General features: G+C 41.0%; 3 protein-coding genes across 4 annotated transcripts in view; 2 read left to right on the forward strand and 1 right to left on the reverse strand.

Annotated features, from left to right (window-relative positions):
* LOC103377100 (fibroblast growth factor receptor-like 1) overlaps window positions 1-946 on the forward strand; it is a 28,963-nt gene extending 28,017 nt beyond the window's left edge. Inside the window, exon 7 of the mRNA XM_008307749.3 lies at window positions 1-946. This exon is cut by the window's left edge and continues 72 nt beyond it. Within this exon, the coding sequence (XP_008305971.1) occupies window positions 1-362 (362 nt within the window). The 3' untranslated portion in view covers window positions 363-946.
* Window positions 947-2,735: 1,789 nt separating this feature from the next.
* On the reverse strand, window positions 2,736-9,051 carry tacc3 (transforming, acidic coiled-coil containing protein 3). 2 transcript variants are annotated; one of them, XM_008307729.3, is made up of 16 exons: window positions 8,901-9,051; window positions 7,290-7,458; window positions 6,844-6,971; window positions 6,714-6,760; window positions 5,505-6,615; window positions 5,245-5,420; window positions 4,851-4,909; window positions 4,637-4,770; window positions 4,401-4,485; window positions 4,186-4,311; window positions 3,806-3,873; window positions 3,678-3,721; window positions 3,431-3,591; window positions 3,215-3,321; window positions 3,012-3,132; window positions 2,736-2,916 (listed from the first exon to the last, which is right to left on the reverse strand). In XM_008307729.3, exons 2-16 carry the CDS (start codon window positions 7,455-7,457, stop codon window positions 2,851-2,853), a joined length of 2,601 nt encoding a protein of 866 aa, XP_008305951.1. In that variant the 5' UTR covers window position 7,458; window positions 8,901-9,051; the 3' UTR covers window positions 2,736-2,850. The 2 variants fall into 2 exon arrangements, with proteins under 2 accessions (XP_008305951.1, XP_024913376.1); XM_025057608.1 differs by lacking the exons at window positions 7,290-7,458; window positions 8,901-9,051 and having other exon boundaries at window positions 5,505-6,619; window positions 6,717-6,760; window positions 6,844-6,933.
* Window positions 9,052-9,499: 448 nt separating this feature from the next.
* kif15 (kinesin family member 15) overlaps window positions 9,500-17,746 on the forward strand; it is a 10,511-nt gene continuing 2,264 nt past the window's right edge. Inside the window, exons 1-29 of the mRNA XM_025057594.1 lie at window positions 9,500-9,653; window positions 9,800-9,830; window positions 10,197-10,383; window positions 10,484-10,560; window positions 10,684-10,721; window positions 10,819-10,916; window positions 11,015-11,194; window positions 11,320-11,529; window positions 11,621-11,746; window positions 12,261-12,383; window positions 12,521-12,668; window positions 12,774-12,865; window positions 12,969-13,187; window positions 13,393-13,558; window positions 13,641-13,782; window positions 14,173-14,314; window positions 14,408-14,575; window positions 14,763-14,891; window positions 14,986-15,091; window positions 15,173-15,326; window positions 15,612-15,762; window positions 15,856-15,938; window positions 16,461-16,539; window positions 16,639-16,725; window positions 16,815-16,910; window positions 16,993-17,115; window positions 17,300-17,446; window positions 17,530-17,625; window positions 17,708-17,746. The exon at window positions 17,708-17,746 is cut by the window's right edge and continues 120 nt beyond it. Coding sequence (XP_024913362.1) covers window positions 9,635-9,653; window positions 9,800-9,830; window positions 10,197-10,383; window positions 10,484-10,560; window positions 10,684-10,721; window positions 10,819-10,916; window positions 11,015-11,194; window positions 11,320-11,529; window positions 11,621-11,746; window positions 12,261-12,383; window positions 12,521-12,668; window positions 12,774-12,865; window positions 12,969-13,187; window positions 13,393-13,558; window positions 13,641-13,782; window positions 14,173-14,314; window positions 14,408-14,575; window positions 14,763-14,891; window positions 14,986-15,091; window positions 15,173-15,326; window positions 15,612-15,762; window positions 15,856-15,938; window positions 16,461-16,539; window positions 16,639-16,725; window positions 16,815-16,910; window positions 16,993-17,115; window positions 17,300-17,446; window positions 17,530-17,625; window positions 17,708-17,746 — 3,456 coding nt within the window. The 5' untranslated portion in view covers window positions 9,500-9,634. The remainder of the gene's footprint in view (window positions 9,654-9,799; window positions 9,831-10,196; window positions 10,384-10,483; window positions 10,561-10,683; window positions 10,722-10,818; window positions 10,917-11,014; window positions 11,195-11,319; window positions 11,530-11,620; window positions 11,747-12,260; window positions 12,384-12,520; window positions 12,669-12,773; window positions 12,866-12,968; window positions 13,188-13,392; window positions 13,559-13,640; window positions 13,783-14,172; window positions 14,315-14,407; window positions 14,576-14,762; window positions 14,892-14,985; window positions 15,092-15,172; window positions 15,327-15,611; window positions 15,763-15,855; window positions 15,939-16,460; window positions 16,540-16,638; window positions 16,726-16,814; window positions 16,911-16,992; window positions 17,116-17,299; window positions 17,447-17,529; window positions 17,626-17,707) is intronic.

Below are 17,746 nucleotides of genomic sequence, written 5' to 3' on the forward strand. Positions count from 1 at the left end.
GAATCGTGTTCATCTTTGGCACGGTGCTGCTGTGGTTCTGTCAGAGCAGAAAACACTGTCCTCCCCCCAGCGCTCCTGCAGGAGCAGCAGCATCGACGCAGGTGCTGCACAGCTCCCACCGGTTGCCGTATCGGGAGCGGGAGAGAGGATGCGCGGCCTCGTCCTCGAGTCCGGAGAAAGACTGCGTGGGCTCCATGAACTATGAGGAGTACCTGGCACAGCAGCAGCTCCTCCTCAGTCAGGGAGGACCCACACTTCCTCCAAAAATCTACCCCAAAATCTACACGGACATTCACACGCACACCCACTCCCACGTGGACGGGAAAGTGCATCAGCACCAGCACATCCACTTTCAGTGTTAGCCTCAAAAACGGATGTGTAGACTGAGAGGTTGAGAGTCAAACGCCTGCCATGACTCTCACCAAAGAGAGAAAAAAAAGACACTGCTCCTGATGTGACATTGTTGGGAGAATTAGCATCTGTGAAAATAATCAGTGGCCAGTCACACACACACACACACACACCATGTGTTTTTGTAGCCTGTTTTCCACATATGGTGCTTTAAAAACAACAAACCTTCAAACGATCACACCACTAAAACCTGTTCATCCTTGCTGTACAGAAAAAGGACACGGAGATCTTGAGGGTTTGATTTGAACTGCAACTTCTACAGGTCGACCTAAAGGTCTTCCTTCAATGCAGCGTCCCCCCCTCTCCTCCCCCCCGGCCTCCCTTTAAAGGTGTGGCAGAAAAGACAATGATCTACAAAGGGCTGGTTTTATTGCTCCTACTCAGGTAGTCCTTTGGTTCGTTTTGTTAAGATGAATAATGTTTGGATTGCTGACCACTATCTTCTACCTGTTTCCATCCCTCGATTCTGTACCGTGATTAAAACTGACACCGTTTTAATCCGAGCCGGTGCGACGGCGTGCCAACATTGCCTGAGACTGCGAGGAACGAACGAGCCGAGAAGTTTTTGTGTTCAACTGTTTTCTTCCTCCTTAGTTCGACTTCAGTTGGAGACAGTAGCGCGTTGACCAGCAGAGGACCAGTGTGCTGCTGTGACCACACCCCCCCCACCCACAGTATATGAAGCTGTAGTCGTTTGTATTCAAAGTGAGGCCTGAGTATTTAATTTATTTTGATAAGAAAAAAGTATCAAAAGTTTATTTTTCAGAGAAAGTTGTTTTACATATCTGTGTAAAGTTATTAAAAAATATGCCGTTGTCTTTAGTATATTTCGAGTACTTTGTAATCCCGTCTATTCACATGTAGTTCCTGGCAGTAATTAGACATTTCTGTATGTAATTGGTTGTATTTGACAATCTTGTATGATGTACTCTGTTCAGGCTCCAAAACTGACATCATCTGATTTGGTAGTTTGATTAAATGACCTGAAACGTACGTGTTACATGTTTTTGTTTTCATGTAACCTCGTCTGTGAATGTTCTTGAAAGCCTGTACAAGGAGAACAAAGCGTGAAAGTGCTGGTGAACATCTTCACTGACAGCTTCTGTTCTGAGGAACAGGGTCCAGACAGGTCAGCTTTCTCCCTTTGAGTCGCCTGAAGTGTCCGCTCAGGGTGACACAGAGGTCAGCCAGTGGGCCCACAGAGGGATGAATGAGGGAATAGATGCTGCAGAGACAAGAGCAGCTCCACAGAGATGAGTGATGGACACTGCAAGAATACACCCAATGTCCAGCTGACTCAACCCTGCACCTCCACAACCTAGGTAGGATTTCCTTTCTCTGTTTAGCAGCTCATTGTCCTGCCCTGGGAGTGATGTGACAGGACCTGCCATTGGTCAGGAGAGAAGAGGAGCGTTGTATCAGGTGAGCGTTTGTTTTGTTGGAAACACTGCTGGATGAGCCGTGGCTGCAGACAGAGAGGTCAGTGTTCTCACTCGGAGCTTAAATTTAACCACTGGACTTAAACCAAAGCGCGCATGAGGAGCTACAAAGACGAAATGCTGCCACCTAGGGGCTGAAATGAAATTCGACAAAATCTGAAAAAATGTAAACGAGAAACAAAATTGTGATTTAGAATGTTTATCTGGCCTCTGTATTCATTTTGTTTCTTTTCTGCTCTTAGTGGCACAAGTCGAATGTCCTTCCTGAAGTATTGATCCAGCAGGTGGCGGTATTGCAACATATTAGTTGCAGAACGGCTGGTCAGACTTATTGATGAAGAGACGAGTGGTTAGCCAATTAGTTTGGCTAAGGCTAAGTTTGAAGACGTTACTCTTGTAAGTATTCATTACAAAACTTCTGTCTTAATTGGCTTAATTGTGGAATCACATTTGGTGAGAGTTAATGGTTTTAAGTTCGCTTTATTCCAAAATGGGGGGTTAGCTCTAACGTTTAGAAAAGTAATTTCACAGATGAAACCCGTGCTACATTTAGCCACTCTGCTATGACCACACTGCTGTAGGTTGTCCTATTGTATTGCTTTGTATCTAGAGAGTGTTTTATACAAGTCGTAGACAAACAGTGTTCTCCAAATCTAAATCAGTCAGTTTGTTTCTGTGGACATTTTGACAAAGGTACAAGATTTACAAACAGTGTTCTCCAAATCTAAATCAATCAGTTTGTTTCTGTGGACATTTCGACAAAGGTACAAGATTTGACCATCAATGTCAAACCAGCGCAATCGTCTCTTTATGAAGGGTTTTTGAAGTGTGTTTGTAGCGCCTCCCTTAGGTGAGAACGTGTCAGGAAAAAAAAAATACTGCAGATTACATCTAAAAATCTCATTTTATTAAACTCTTTACATGTATTTTATACATTGAAATGATGACGCACAACAAAGAGAAAAGAGGGGAAAGTCATAGAAACAGTATGTACATGAGCTCAGCCGCTCTGGACTTTAGTGATGAGTTCGTCACAGAGTTTGGTCAGACCGTCAATCTCTTTATCCTGTAGGGGAAGAAATAAAGTACAGCTGTGATCAGTTGAACGGTTTTGAACATTCTCAGAGTTGTCTAATAGATGGTCTGAACATGTTCGCTCACCTTCTGGTCCAGACTCTTCTCCATCGACTGCACCTTCAGTTGCTCCCGCCGCAGATGTGCTTGTAGGGCAGATACCTCCGACTTGTACTTGGAGCGCACCTCTGCAATTTCTGCATTTGCGCTGAGAATTGAAGAATGTTATTGTGAGCCACTGCAGATGCTGTGGATTAACTGAATACACGGCAGAGTCTGATTTTTCTTACTGCTGAATTTTCTCCTCGGCGTGGGTTTTCAGGGTCTGGTAGCGCTGCTCCTCCTTCTTGATCCTGGCCAGGTGGTCCTGAGCACAAGCTTTAAGGGTCTCTTGATTCTAAGGAAATGGCACAGAAGCAACGAGAATCAAAGAACAGTAGACTGGGAATGTGTAAATATGAGCCATTATGTTCTCTCACGGTGACATTTCCTTGTGGTTTTCTCACCTTCTTGTAGCCCTCGATGACCTCCTTGTACTTCTCCAGTCTCTTGAAAAGCTCAGAGAAAGATCTCTCCATCGAGTTCAGGTCACTGGCTGTTTGGTCTCTCTCCAGCAGTGCCTCGTTGAGCCTCATCTCGGCCAACTCTTTTTCTTTCTCCTGAAAAGCTGTGGAGTTCACAAAAAGAAAATTATAGGACAAGTTTTATACCTGGTACAAAAAAAAAAAAAAAAAAAAAAACTCCTTTACTTACCCATATTTTTTGCAAGTTCGAGTTGCAATTCTGCAATTGCTTTTCTGCATAGAAGAAAATAAAAATTATTTTTTAAGATAATATTAAATACCGTGTTTAAAAAAAAAAAAAATAGAAAATGGACTGACCTCATTTCTTGACTTGAGTCAACTAGGGTTTTATACTTTGCCTCCCACTGCTCCTCTTTTTCCTTTCCCTATTACAGAAAAATAGATCATTTTACTCATTTAAAAAAAAACAACTTTTTCCCCACATGACTTCTTTGGACAATTAATATTCGTTTTTCCTTTCCCTATTACAGAAAAATATATCATTTTACTCATTTAAAAAACAACTTTTTCCCACATGACTTATTTGGACAATTAATATTCAGCCATGGTGTCAGTGAAGCCCTGAGACACTGAGATAGAACCAAAGTTACTCTGTATGTAAATTCAGCGGAGCCGCCATTGTTGTTTACAATTCCAGAGGGAAGGACAAAAAACAAACAAACAAACATGTAACCGACCTCAGCACGGACTTTGTCCATGGCTTCGTCCATGTCTTTCTGACTGTACTTCAACACTTCGATGATTGCGTCTTCTGTGTTTGTGGGTTGTGGGAAAGGGGGGACCAGGCTCTGCAGGATTGGAGACTGGTTGACAAAGTTCCAAAAATCAAGTTAGAAAATGGAGCTGGATGGCGGCAGATGGAGTCAGTGGTGCAGTGACAGGGGAGACTTACCGGTGTGGCAACATCAATCAGCTTGAAATCAGAGATTTGTGGTTCATTTGCTGCTGCCTTCACTGGCAGCTGTGCAGCTTCGAGTCTGTTTTGGAGGAGTGACACGGTGCATGTGGTTACGTGTCAGGAAGAATTGTACTTTTGTGTGCATGATGTGGATAGCAGAACAATTTCAACTCTAACATGTAGTGACGGCAGCAGCAATCACAGTAAGTAGAAACAGGAGGAAGTGTTACCGTGAAGCCAGAGTAGCGGGACGAGGAACCTGGGTGCGAGCATCAGCAGGGGGCGCACATTTCCTTGGACTCTCTCTGAGGAGTGGGTCGAATTTAAGGTACAGGGACTGTTTCCTTAGTGCTGAGTCTTTAAACTTTGAGAGGTCAAAAATGATGATTAGAGGTCTCTGAATGAATAAGATGAAAATGTAGGAGTTATGGAGCAAATACTTACACCACTGGATCCAAACTGCTCAAGGTAATCGATTTGTCCATCAAAATCATTGGTCATGACTACAAATGAAGACAAGGTTCGTGTCAACATCAGATGTCTTAGATCACAGTCAGGTTTCAAAAGCAATATAAATAAATCGACTCCATTATCGCTGTACGTTAGAAAAAAAAACATTTGTCCAACTGAGCCAGGTTTTCTGCTGCAAACACATTTTTTCACAATACACTTTTGGCTTCTGTAAATGCTCAAAATATCATTTCAAGCACTATTTAACATGAAAATACGTGTGAGTCTCAAATATTGATCGACTTTCTAGAAAATACGTGTGAGTCTCAAATATTGATTGACTTTCTAGTTTAGCTGATGAGAGTAGATGCAGACAAAGAAAACTTACACATTGTTCCAGGAACAAAGTCCCCTGTGAAATCTAACATGGGTTCCTCTGGTTTCTGCTCTGGTTTCTGCTCTGGTTCATCTGGCAGAGAGAGCTGGGGACAACTCGGCACAGATCCCAGGTCTGTGTCAGGGACCGCAGGGCTGGACACAGCAGCTGTGACAGTTTCTTCAATGCTGCAGAAAAATACAGTGGAAAAACAGTCAATTTATTTGTTGTCTTAAGACAGATAATAGGAGAGGGAAAAAACAAAAACATACTGTGTTGGTGGAGCAGCTTCCTTCTCCACTGCCTCCTCTGTTGACTCTGGAATGGCAGGTTCTTTGAGCACGGAGCTGGCGTTGTTGCTGCACTGGGGAGAGTTGTTCATGTTTGCATTGCTGCCAAATGGATTGAAGTTGGGGTCGTCCAGTTTGTCAAAGTCAAAGGAATAAGAGCCTTTAGGGACTGGAACGTCCTCTGCTGACGGGGCGTCAGGCTTCGCTGTGGTTTCATTCTTAGGTTTGACTTCCGGTGCTGAAGTCCCTTCTTTAGATTTCACAGAGGACGGCCTCTTGCCAAACTTCTTGGGTGGTCGTTTCGATTTGACCTCCTTTCCGTCATCAAAATTGAACTCCAGTTTGATTGGGCCTTCCTTGGCCGAGGCAACGTGTGGCTGGGATTCAGCAGCTGGAGTTTCGTCCACGTTGGTGGATATCGGCTTCACAGCAGCGACGGGCTTCACCTCGTGTTTTTGGACCACTTCAGGGACCTCCAGTTCTTCTGCTGGTTTACTTTCATCAACCTGTGGCTCCACTTGAGGTCGATTGTCGTCGGGCAGCTTTCTATCCAGAACAGGCGAGTTCTGGATTTTAGAGCTTTTAGTCTGGAAGGGGTTTATGTCATCGAGGTTGTCGAAATCAAAGTTATAAGAACCTTTGGCAGGGAGCGGAGCTTCATCGATGACGCTGCCTGACGCCTTGTCCTGCTCAGCATTCAGAGATGTCTGAACAGGTTCTTGTACGTCAGGCGTGGCGCTGCGCGAATCCTGTTCCTCAACTGCTGCGACTGGAGTCACGGTGACCACGCTGCTCTCTGTGGAGCTGACGTTAGCTGACATGTCCGCCAGCGAATTCTCCACAGACGGCGTGAGTGGAAGCGTCTCATCCAGGGCAGTTTCCGTCTTGGTGGGTTTCTCCACAACATCTTCTGGCTCTGTGTTTTGAGGCTGACTTTGATCTGAAGGAGGGTTTTTGGCAGCGAACTCGACCGATGACAGAACCATCTTGTTGGAGCACTGAAAAGGATTTATAGAGTCTAGGTTGTCAAAGTCCAGCTCATAGCCACCTTTGCTTTGTATCGGCATATCGTCATCAGGATATGTGGACACTTCTGTGGAAGACATGACAACTGTCAATCAGGTTCTCACCTTTTGATTGACGTATTAATGTTATGTTTATTATATTTCATAGAGAGAAACTTTAAAATACCTGTTTTTTGCTCATCAGACTGAACAGGGACATCTGGTGGTGAAACACTACAATAGAGGTAGATTATTTTTGTCTTTATTAATCAAGTTTTACGACAACATAAACAAGTGCATGTTTTTGTGTGACTCACTGTGTTTTGTCCAGATTTAAAGACTCCAGTGCTTTGGTGCACTCCTCAACACTGCTCATCTTTGTCGACTTGCTGGGAGACACGATTCTCTTCGTCACAGGATCTCGTCTCGGAGTTTGAAAACAGACCTAAACACAAACAGTTTGAAAAGTGTGAGTTAATCTGCTGAAGGATTTAAAAAAAGAAATGTAGAAACACCAACAATTCAGAAGAAGAATCAGATTCTCTCTTTTTCAGATGGAAAATAAAACCAGAGTCACTTGGCTATTTGTGGCAGAGAAGAACCGACCCAGGACCTGAGTCTCAACAGTAAAGATTTGAGGCCCACAAAAAGATTTGAATCCTGGACTTGGAGTCAAATCAAATGCAAATCTCAAAACACAATGGCTCACTCTGCATCCTCCCTGTCTAAATTGTCTAAAAATCAAATGCAACAGTTTTAATACCTTCACTCCTTTTGGCAAGGCTTTACTGGGCAGGTTCTCAGTCTGCCGCAGGATTGACGGCCTCCCAGTGGGCTGATCCAGGACAAAGATGTCGTTACTTGTGCTGTTGTGTTGTTTTCCTCCAGGGCAAACGCCACGGTTCTCGTCGTTCACTTCAACAGAACTCATTCTGTTAAAAAAAAAACATAACTGAGAATTGGCATTAAGGGTCAACTCAACCCTGAGGGTGGCGTCAGTGTGAAAAGCTGCACAAACTGATAAGACCTGAGTGGTGAAGTGTTGTAAGTCAGAGTGCAGCGTGACCAAATGTTTGGCACCAACACTGTTGCAATGCCTTAATCTCTCCACCAGAGCGCACTGAAGTTGAAATTACTTTTGAAATATAACAGTTATTAGTCAGACAAAGTCCACATCTAAGTTCTGGTAATTTTTTATTCTGTAATTGGTTTTAAAGGAGTATCAAAAATGTACTGTTTTGATTCAGGCTATCTGCTTTGTTGGATAGAGACAACACTACACCATTGTTTGATCTGCTAAAGCATGTGTTTAAATAATGAGGTCACAGCACATGACTAAGGCTTCATGTCGTTTCCTTTCTTACCTCAGGGCAGAACTGAAGGGTTGACATTTTTAAAAACTACCATTGCAGCTTTATCTTGAATTTATAATTAATATTGTATGTTTTGCCAGTATAACTTTGTCATTGTTTTACAGATTTTTTAAATTAATCTCCTTTTCCCATTATCTTACAGAAACATAAGGGTTTATCTCCCTTTATTCCATTGGATTTTTGCAAGTGCAAATGTATGTATTGATGTTTCTTTAGTGTGTTTTAGTGTAAATGTATGTATTGATGTTTCTTTAGTGTGGTTTAGTGTAAAAAAAAAAAGTATTATAATAATCAAAAATTGTGTTTTTAAGTTTTAAGATCATTTACGCAGGAGCATTGTGTAACTGTTTAGCTATAACAACAGAATAAACAATGGAACAATGCTGCCTCTGTTTGTTAGTGATAATCTGACCCCTCAGACTGAGTCCACGGTGATGTTTGAACTGCAGCAACCAGTAACTACACACAGGGAACAGGGCAACAGCACGTTTAAGCAATGTAGTGTTAAACAGGCAAAAATCATTCAATGCTCAATTTTGACATTACCGAATTCTTATAGCTCCTGACGCCCTTAGATCTATTACAGTTCGTTATGTCTAGTTTTACCTCAAGTAACAACCAATCTTCAGTTATCTCTCTAAGCTAGCATAAAATGTAACTTGTCCTAGGGACAAAATCTGTAGCATTGCCAACCGGAACGTTGTGTTAAAATCTTAAAACATGGCCGTGACCTGAACACTAAAACCATACTTATATAGACGACACTATTCAACAATAGTATCGCATAGTCCTCATGTGAACCACATTATAACTGGGTTGACAATGTTTGGTTGCAGTTTTATTTCTACATGCGCTACTAAAGCTAAGCTAGCGATCTGGCTGAAAGGCAGCTGATTTACTAACTTCGTGTTTTTGAAATGTCTAAGGGCAATTATCAGATTAAATACACTTCTTAACGAATGAGAACATTTTTGTATTACTAGTTACTGCTTTTCACCTACCTGAAGGTCAAAGACTCCGTTAGCCGATTGCAACAGGGTCCGTTTCGGGCAACAAATAAACTTCTGAAAACCTCCTTCTCTTCTCTTAGTATGACAACCGTTTGTATTTTTAAAGTCTGAAAACCGACCAATGAGATCCCGGGTAATATTCAAAGCAAACGCTTTTCCTGTTTCTTTAGCCAATCACAACTGAGAACTAATCTGCAGCTGCGTGCAGACTCCGTTGATTACGGAAAAGGTTTTTCTCAGCCTAATACGAATAATTTATATGTTTAAACATTTAAAAAAACATTTTTTACCGACCACCCTTAACACCGAACCTTCACATATTTAAAAGTAAGTAATAAGTAAAATCATAAATATAGATGCCCATGTATTTTTTAAAAATAAAACCAGTTTCAGTTTTTCATTAAAATCAATTATACGATGTATGGATGCAATAAGTGTTGTAAAGTCATACACATTTCTAAAACGTTCTTGTAGATACAGACAGAAAAACACAAAAGACCCCTCTGTTTTTATTTAATGCTGGACGTGAGGTACATGCATAATCCTATCCGCCTTTAGATGGCAGTATGCACCGATTTCTTCGATAATCCAATAAAAGAAGAAGAAGTATTCCCACAGTTCCCTGCCCGCCAATTTCGAAGGATGTAAACAGTGCGGACCGTCTTCGTCATCGTTTTGCTTTAAAATATTTTTTATTACATATCGGAAATTATTTGGTGTCAGACATGAATCCGGGTGGAAAAGGTATAGCACGAAACACTGGTGTCGTTTTCATTCGACTGCATTGGACGTTTAGTTTAATATTTGACAACGTTAACGATGCCTGTGTGTGGAGATCATTTTCCTGCTCTTTAATGCTGAAAACGTCTGTGTTGTTTTTGTCCGCACAGGATTGGGCGATTCCACCATTCTAGCTTCCAGGTAAATTGTTTTGAACTTTTAATATTTTGGTTTATGTCATTCATGAACAGTACAGTACTTAGCAGAAGCTAACTGCGTACAGGAGACGTGAGCGGACACACTGCCATAGCAGAGCAAGATGTTATGTTTATGTTTTATGGTTCCGCAGCATAAAAAGAGTAAAGTTCAATGTTGTCTTTGTTCACAACAAGTAGTTGGATTCTGTAGAACGAACTAAACAAAAAACGCAAAATACACAATTGCATTTCTGTTCTTTTAGAAATAAAAATATTGAGACATTTAAAATTCCATAAACCTGTTTCTGATGTCTTTTTTGCAATGGTCTAAATTTTTTAGACATTCTTAAATTATTTTCTGACATTGCAGCGGTGACAGTGACTCCATAAAGGTTTTCGTCAGAGTGCGACCCCTGACCCAGGGCACAGGACTGACCACGGATGGAGATCAAGGTCTGTGCCTCAAAGTCACCTCCCCAAACACCATCCGTCTGCTGGCAAAGCCAGAGCCCAGAACTTTTACCTATGACTATGTGGCTGATATGGACACAACTCAGGTGGGAACATGGAGATATTGTCAACTTTCCCGCTGCTCTGGTTAAAGTATCTGAAGTGATCCAATAATCTGAAGTTTCTGTCTCTTCCCTTCACTAACAGGACTCTGTGTTCTCCAGTGTGGCCAAGAATATTGTCGAGTCTTGCATGAATGGATACAATGGTACCATTTTTGCCTAGTAGGTGGCCTTTTTAACTCTAACTGGGAAAATATGCTATTGCACAAGCACTGTGTTTAGATAATGTGTTTAGATGTATAGTTGTTTTTTTTTTCTCCTAATTTTGTTTTTTTTATATTGCAGTGGACAAACCGGCTCAGGGAAAACATTTACAATGCTGGGTGAGAAATCACTTCCTTTATTCGTATATTAAGCATCACTAACTCTAAACACAGGGATTAAACAAGGTTCCTCTGAATCTTTAATCTGTCTCAACAGGACCATCTGAGTTGGACAACTTCACAGATGAACTCCGGGGGGTTATACCCCGAAGTTTTGAATACCTGTTTTTTCTCATCAACAGAGAAATAGAGAGGGTGAGCTGCGACATATCGTCATAACAAGTATTTTCTATCACTAATTTTCTTCCTGAATTATTCATTTTTTAAAATTTTCTTTCTGTCTTTCTCTAAAGTCTCCTCATTCCAAAAGCTTCCTCTGTAAGTGTTCCTTTATTGAGATCTACAATGAACAGATATATGACCTTCTGGACACAGCCTCCGCCTCTCTGTTCTTGAGGGAGAACATTAAAAAGGGTGTGTTTGTTGAGGGAGCGGTGGAGAAGTTTGTCACCTCAGCTGCTGAGGCTTACCAGGTCTGTATTCCTTTATAAGTGATGAAACACTTTATAATGTCTGTGTTTTAAATTTGGCATTTCTGTAAAGTAAATAATAACAAAAAAGGTCAATGTTTACGCCATTGATCCAAACCCCCCTGAAGGTGCTGTCTATGGGCTGGCGTAACCGACGAGTAGCCTCCACCTCCATGAACCGTGAATCTTCTAGATCTCACGCCGTGTTCACCATGACTTTGGAGTCCAAAGAATCCATCAATGAAGTGGTGAACATCCGAATGTCTCAACTGAACCTGGTGGACCTGGCAGGATCTGAGAGACAGAAAGACACGCACACAGAAGGCTCCAGACTCAAGGTGAAGCTTCAGGCTTTTCTCCGTTGATGAACTCTATTTAACACTCCTGTTGCTGTTAGCATGTATTTTTTCTGTGTTGCTCCTCTTTCAGGAGGCCAGCAGCATCAACCGCTCCCTCATGTGTCTGGGTCAGGTGATCATGGCATTGGTGGATGTGTCCAACGGGAAGAACCGACACATCTGTTACAGAGATTCTAAACTCACGTTTCTGTTGAGGGTGAGAAACTGACAAAACAAAAACAAGATAAAAAAAATCAAATTATTTCTGTAATAAGTCAACCATTAAAATATTAAACAAATGTTAGTAAAATATAATTTCATTAAATGACAAATATAAAGCGATATTTCATATGTTTGGAATTGACAAATACTTGCAAATGCTTACAAATAAAATAAATACATATTGTAGTCACCTAAAATAAATAGACATTACAAAGACTAAGTTCATATGTTTGGAATTGACAAATACTTTTAAAATTAAAAATGCTTACAAATAAAATGAATACATATTGTAGTCACCTAAAATAAATAGACTACAAAGACTAAGGTCAATATAAATTCAAAATACATGTTGCTGCTGTTTACATATTATGAATAAATTGTGGAGTTTAGATTCTGCATTGTTTTTTGTTTTTTTTTATTAATAATGTTTTGTACAATTTGAAGGTCAATATAAATTCAAAATACATGTTGTGACATAAATGTCAGCAGTTTTATGAATGTTATTTCAGGATTCTCTTGGTGGAAATGCCAAGACTTTTATCATAGCCAACGTCCATCCTGGTTCAAAGTGTTTTGGAGAAACACTGTCAACCCTGCAGTTCGCACAGAGAGCAAAACTGATCAAAAATAAGGTATTTGTTGTTTTAAAAACAGGTTAAAACTTTACTATAAACCAGCAAAATTTAGAGAAAAAATTTTTTTTTCCCTATAAACCAGCAAAATTTAGAGAAAAACATTTTCCCATGTCATTGTGTCATTTTCTTTTCAGGCCGTCATCAATGAAGATACACAGGGAAATGTGAGGCAGTTACAGGCTGAGGTGAAGAAGCTCAAAGAGCAGCTGGCCCTGGTGCTAGCCTCCCAGGCAATGGATTATGGGAGAGACGTGGCCCCAGGAGGACCTGAAGCAACATTCAGTAAATTCATTTAAATTAAAATATTTAGACATGTGAAAACGTACAAAATTTGAACATCAGTTTTGCAGATTTTAACAAATGTTTACTGTCCTTTCACTCCTCTAGTCCTGCCAGCGGAGAATCAACTCGACCTGTCGTACAAAACAAAGTTTATTTCAGCCATTCGTCTGTGGAGAAAACGAGGAGAAGAGAAGAAGGTGAGACATATGGTGTTGCTTCAACTTAACAATGAGGTCACATCAATGTCAGGAAAAAAAAACTTGGCTCCAGAAACTTAAAGTTCTGTTCGACTTTGTCCAGATTCTGCTTCAGAAGGTGGCTCAGCTGGAGGAGGCTTGGAAGCAAAAAGACAAGTTCATCCATTCCAGCCGAATGATTGTCAGGTTTCGAGAAGAACACATCTCTCGCCTTGAGGCAAAACTGAAGGCAGGACAGAACCTGGTGTCGAACGACAACAACAACGAGTCTCAGGCTCTGATGGAGCAGCTGAAAGACGAGAATAAGATCTTGAGAGATCAGGTGTTTAAAACTGCCTTTTAATCTTTAACATTAACTCAGAGCGTGAACATTACTGGGCCGAGACAAATCTTGTGTCACGTTCTGACAGTCAAATTATTTCGTTTATAAAGAAAGTGAACAACATTTTGCAACTTCTGTTTCAGATAAACAGTTAAAAAAAATAACTGACACCAATTTGTGTCTAAAACACTCTGTTGTCCTTCAGGTTGAACATCATCCGAAGATGACTCGGTACGCTGCAGAGAACTTCAGCCTCCGACAAGAGAACCGTCACCTGCGTTCTCTGGAGTCAGTGGTGAAAGCTGAAGACGTTCTGGCTGAAGTCGCTGCAGAGCTGGAGGAGGCCTTTAAGGAGGCCATGGAGTCAGAGAGTAAGAGTCGGGAGAATGGAAAAACGTTGAGTAAACTCATTGTTGGTGTCAGTATCTTCTCACGTTCTCGTCTTCTCCACAGGTCAGGGAGCCTCCTTATCGAGTGGTTCAGCTGAGAGTGTTTCCATGGCTGCAGTAGAGAAGCTCAAAGCTCAGCTGCTTCAGAAACAGTCTGACCTCACCGGTGCTCTGCAGGCTTTTGAGGAGTACAAAGAAATCACCAAGTAAGAAAGGCATTAAACGAGAACAGCTTCAGCCCCATTTTTATTTAATGTTATTTATCTAGAACTAAACATCAGAACGTTTGTGTGTTAAACGATCCTGACACAATTAAAATCACAGCAACAACAACAATATTTTCCTATAGACTTTTGGTGAAAAGTCAATGACTATTTTTAATGTGCTGTCTATGAATGGCCTGGATACGCTGAAGATAAACCTGTTTTTATTTTATTTTCTTTATCACTGACTCAGAGGAAGTCCTCATGATTATTTTATTATTTTACCAATGTTTGTTTTGTCCTATATTGGCAGTACCAATGTTTGTTTTGTCCTATATTGGTAGACTTTTATGAAGTTTTTATTTATTTTTTTAATGGTGCTTTGTGTTTTAGTAAGCAGATTTCTCAATTGGAGTCTGAAAAACGATACTTGGAAAAGTCCAACAAGCATTTGGAAAATATTTTGGAAGCCACAAATACGTACAAAAAACAGGAGGTCTCCGAGCTGAACAGAATTCATGTTGAAACTATAAAGGTATGGTGATGTCATCATTCAATTACTGAATTTGTTAGGAAAAACTATGCTATACTATTTTTTATTTATTTATTTGTTTAATCCTACAACCAGATTCTCACCACGCCCACTAAAGCGTACCACTTGCGTTCCCGCCTCATTCCTCTCTCCAGCCCGGAACACCTGAACGATGCAGAGGCACAGGAAGATGACATCTGGGAGGAGCAGCCCCCCTCAGACATGACCGAGGTGGCGCTAACAGAGGAACTCAGACAAGTGCAGGTATAAAATTTAATAATTTTTTTTAGTTTTTTGTGGTCATAATTTTGTCAGTGACTTTTTTTTTTCCGTTGGCGCTAACAGAGGAACTCAGACAAGTACAGGTATATATTTTTTAAAAAAAGTTCATTTTCTGTTTGTTTGTTTTTGTCAGAATTTTGTCAGTGACTTCTTTTTTCCGCCTCCTCAGGAGCAGTCGAGCCGTGTGCAGTCACAGCTGAACGATGAAGAAATAAAGAACAGCAAATTGCTGCAGCAAATCGCAAAACTGGAAGAGCAGATGGCTGTGATGTCACAGGAGTCAGAGCAGAAGGATGAGGTGATTCATGTTCATCTAACTCATATTTCAAAGTGCGAGGATGTAGAAAACTGCCTTTTAACTCCCAGCACTTCCTCATGAAATATGTTTGCAGCAACTTTCTACTGAGAAAACAAACAGAAACAGAGATCAACTCAAACTCCAGCAAACTATTGACGAGCTGCAGCAGAGTCTTGAGTCTGAGAAGCAGAACTCTGATGGTATGTTCCAGAACCTTTGTTTTTCCTTTTGAGTGTTGAAATAAAAGCTACAGTAATGACTTCTTCGTCTTTGTCTGGCAGTTCTGAGAAGCGAGATCCGTGATCTCCGTCTGGTGCTGCAGTCCTCAGACAAAGAGTTGGAGGCTCTGAAGAACAAGATGAAAGAGGCTGAGGACAAACAGGAGGAGATGAGCCAGCTGTCCAACAGTCTGAATGTCCAACTCGACAACGTCCGGTAAGTCGGGGTTCTAAACCATTGAGCAGAATTCTCTTTATTTATGATTCCATTTCAAATCAGAACCTTAATAAACATTGTTAGATTGTTACATGGTCGTCCAGAAAAGCTGCTCTATGTGTTTCCCTAAACTGTAATGTGCTTTTTTTTAAAAAATTGTCCTAACATGATTTAAAAAAAATTAAGATTCTTAACATTCATTTTCCGATTACATTAAATATATTTCTTTTTACATTCCTTGATTTATTGAAACTGCTCCAACGTTAATTATTAATTTAATTCCAGACTGGAGTGGGAGCAGCTTCTGGAGCAGCATCGGATGCTGCAGGATTCATTTGACCAGATTCAAGCTGAGACCAAGTTTGAGGCTGATCAGTCCAGGCAGCAGCTGCAGAACAGGGAGCAGGAGATTGAGCAACTTAAAGCACAGCTCATGGTCAGGATTTTTACCTTAAACAATGTTTACATTTTTATCCAAAATTACAAGTTGTCCTCATTTTTTTGTTTTTTTTTTTTTTTTTTAATTCAGGAAGCGAACAACTCTTTACAAAACGAGCATGAACACACCAGCTCCCTGATGTCCCAGTTGGAAAACAAGGAGAGTACATCCAAGTGAGTTCCCCCACAATTCATATGAACATAAAACAGTGTTTTTCAACCTTGGGGTTGTGACCCAATGTGGGGTCATGTGGAATTCAACTGGGGTCGCCTGAAATGTGTAGTAATTGATTTAAAAAAAAGAATTACTGATGAAACTATTTTTTTTTCAACTAATTATTATTCTTTTTAAAATTATGATTAAAATACCACATAATGCTAAACACTTTCACTTTGAATTGAGTTCAAATAAAATGCATCTAATGTGAGCTAAGGCACCTTGATTGACAGCTGCGATCATGTGACTGCACAGCTGCTTGAGTTCCTTTGAGTACTTTGTGCAATAATCTGGCTACTCTGTATTTGCCACGCAGTATTAAAAACTTGATCTAAAAATTAGAAAACATGTCTCTGGGGTTGACAGAAATTTGAACTCTGCCAAAATGGGGTCAAAAACAAAGTTGGGAACCAACGATATAGAACATTCTACAGGATTCTATTAGCGTAGAGTCGTTTACATACTGTATGTGTTCTCAGGGAACTGATTGAAACTGTGGAGCAGAACACGACACTCAGGAAACAAGTCTCAGATCTGACTGCACAACATCAACAACAGGTCAGTTCTAGGAGCAGTGGAGCACATCTGAAGGGTGGAGGTTCTCTGTTGGACTGAAAACTGAACATTGTTGCTTTGGGTTTTTGTTTTTCTCCAAAGACATCTAGGATCCTTGAGCTTGAACAGAGTCTTGTGTCCAGCAGTGAAACGGTTAAAGGTTTGGAGCAGAAGATTGAACAGGACAAGGTACGTCTGAGTTAAAGACTATTTAAAAAAATCCAAACTTCACCGTGTGTCTGTGGCCCTCCTGAAGGACTTCTGTTTTCTCCCTACAGGACGTTGTCCTCGATTTGATGAACCAGACCAGAGACCTCCGCAGTGAGCTGAACCAGACGGTCACTCACCTGTCGGGAGAAATCAAAGACCTCACGGTACTTTCTTTGGTTAATGCTGTTTTTTTTTTTTTAAATCTGTCAGTGAATGTCTTGAATTTCATCTCAATTTTTCTTCCAGGCCAAGTGTAATGATGCCTGCCTGGAGACGGAGGAAGTGACGGAGCAAAACTCTAAGATGAAGATAGAAATCTGTGGCCTGAAAGAAATGTTGGAGAGAAGGGAGGTGTCCAACAGAATTGAGGTAACTTCTTGGTCAAAATGGCTGTGGTTCATCAGGTAGTGCACGCCCAGAGAGTTGTGGGTTAGATTCCAGATTTGGTACAATATATGTAGCTGTTTTGCTGTTGGTATGTAGTGTAACATGCTTTTACTTGGAACTAGAAAAACCCAACATAAATACAGACGATTTGCCATTTTACCTTTAGGTGGAAGTGTTGCAGGACGAGGTGGCTTATGCCACTGAGGAGGTGGAGAGACTGACGAAGGTCTTAGATGAGCAGAACTGTCTCCTCCGAGCATCACAGGAGCAAGCAGCCCAGAAGGATGTCACCATAGAGAAACTGACACAGAAGGTAACGTTTAGGGTTCTTACTGGAGAAGAAAAAGGCTGAGTGGGGAGAAACAGAAATTCACCTCAATTCTTCTTTTCCACCAGTTGCAAAAACAACAAGACGCTGTGGAGAAAACTGTCAGAAATGGAACTTTCAGACCTCTGGTTGAGGATATGGTCACACCGAAGTCACTGCCTCGGGTGAGATATTACAGTGAGACTCTGCCGACTGCGGGGCAGTCCTCTGGGAAGAGGTTTAACATTTGACCCTCTGTTTGTGAAGACTCCTCGTACTCCAGGCAGCATCAGCAGGAACCTGAAG

The sequence above is a fragment of the Cynoglossus semilaevis genome, chromosome 1, assembly GCF_000523025.1.
Source record: "Cynoglossus semilaevis isolate Cse_v1.0 chromosome 1, Cse_v1.0, whole genome shotgun sequence".
NCBI lineage: Eukaryota > Metazoa > Chordata > Actinopteri > Pleuronectiformes > Cynoglossidae > Cynoglossus > Cynoglossus semilaevis.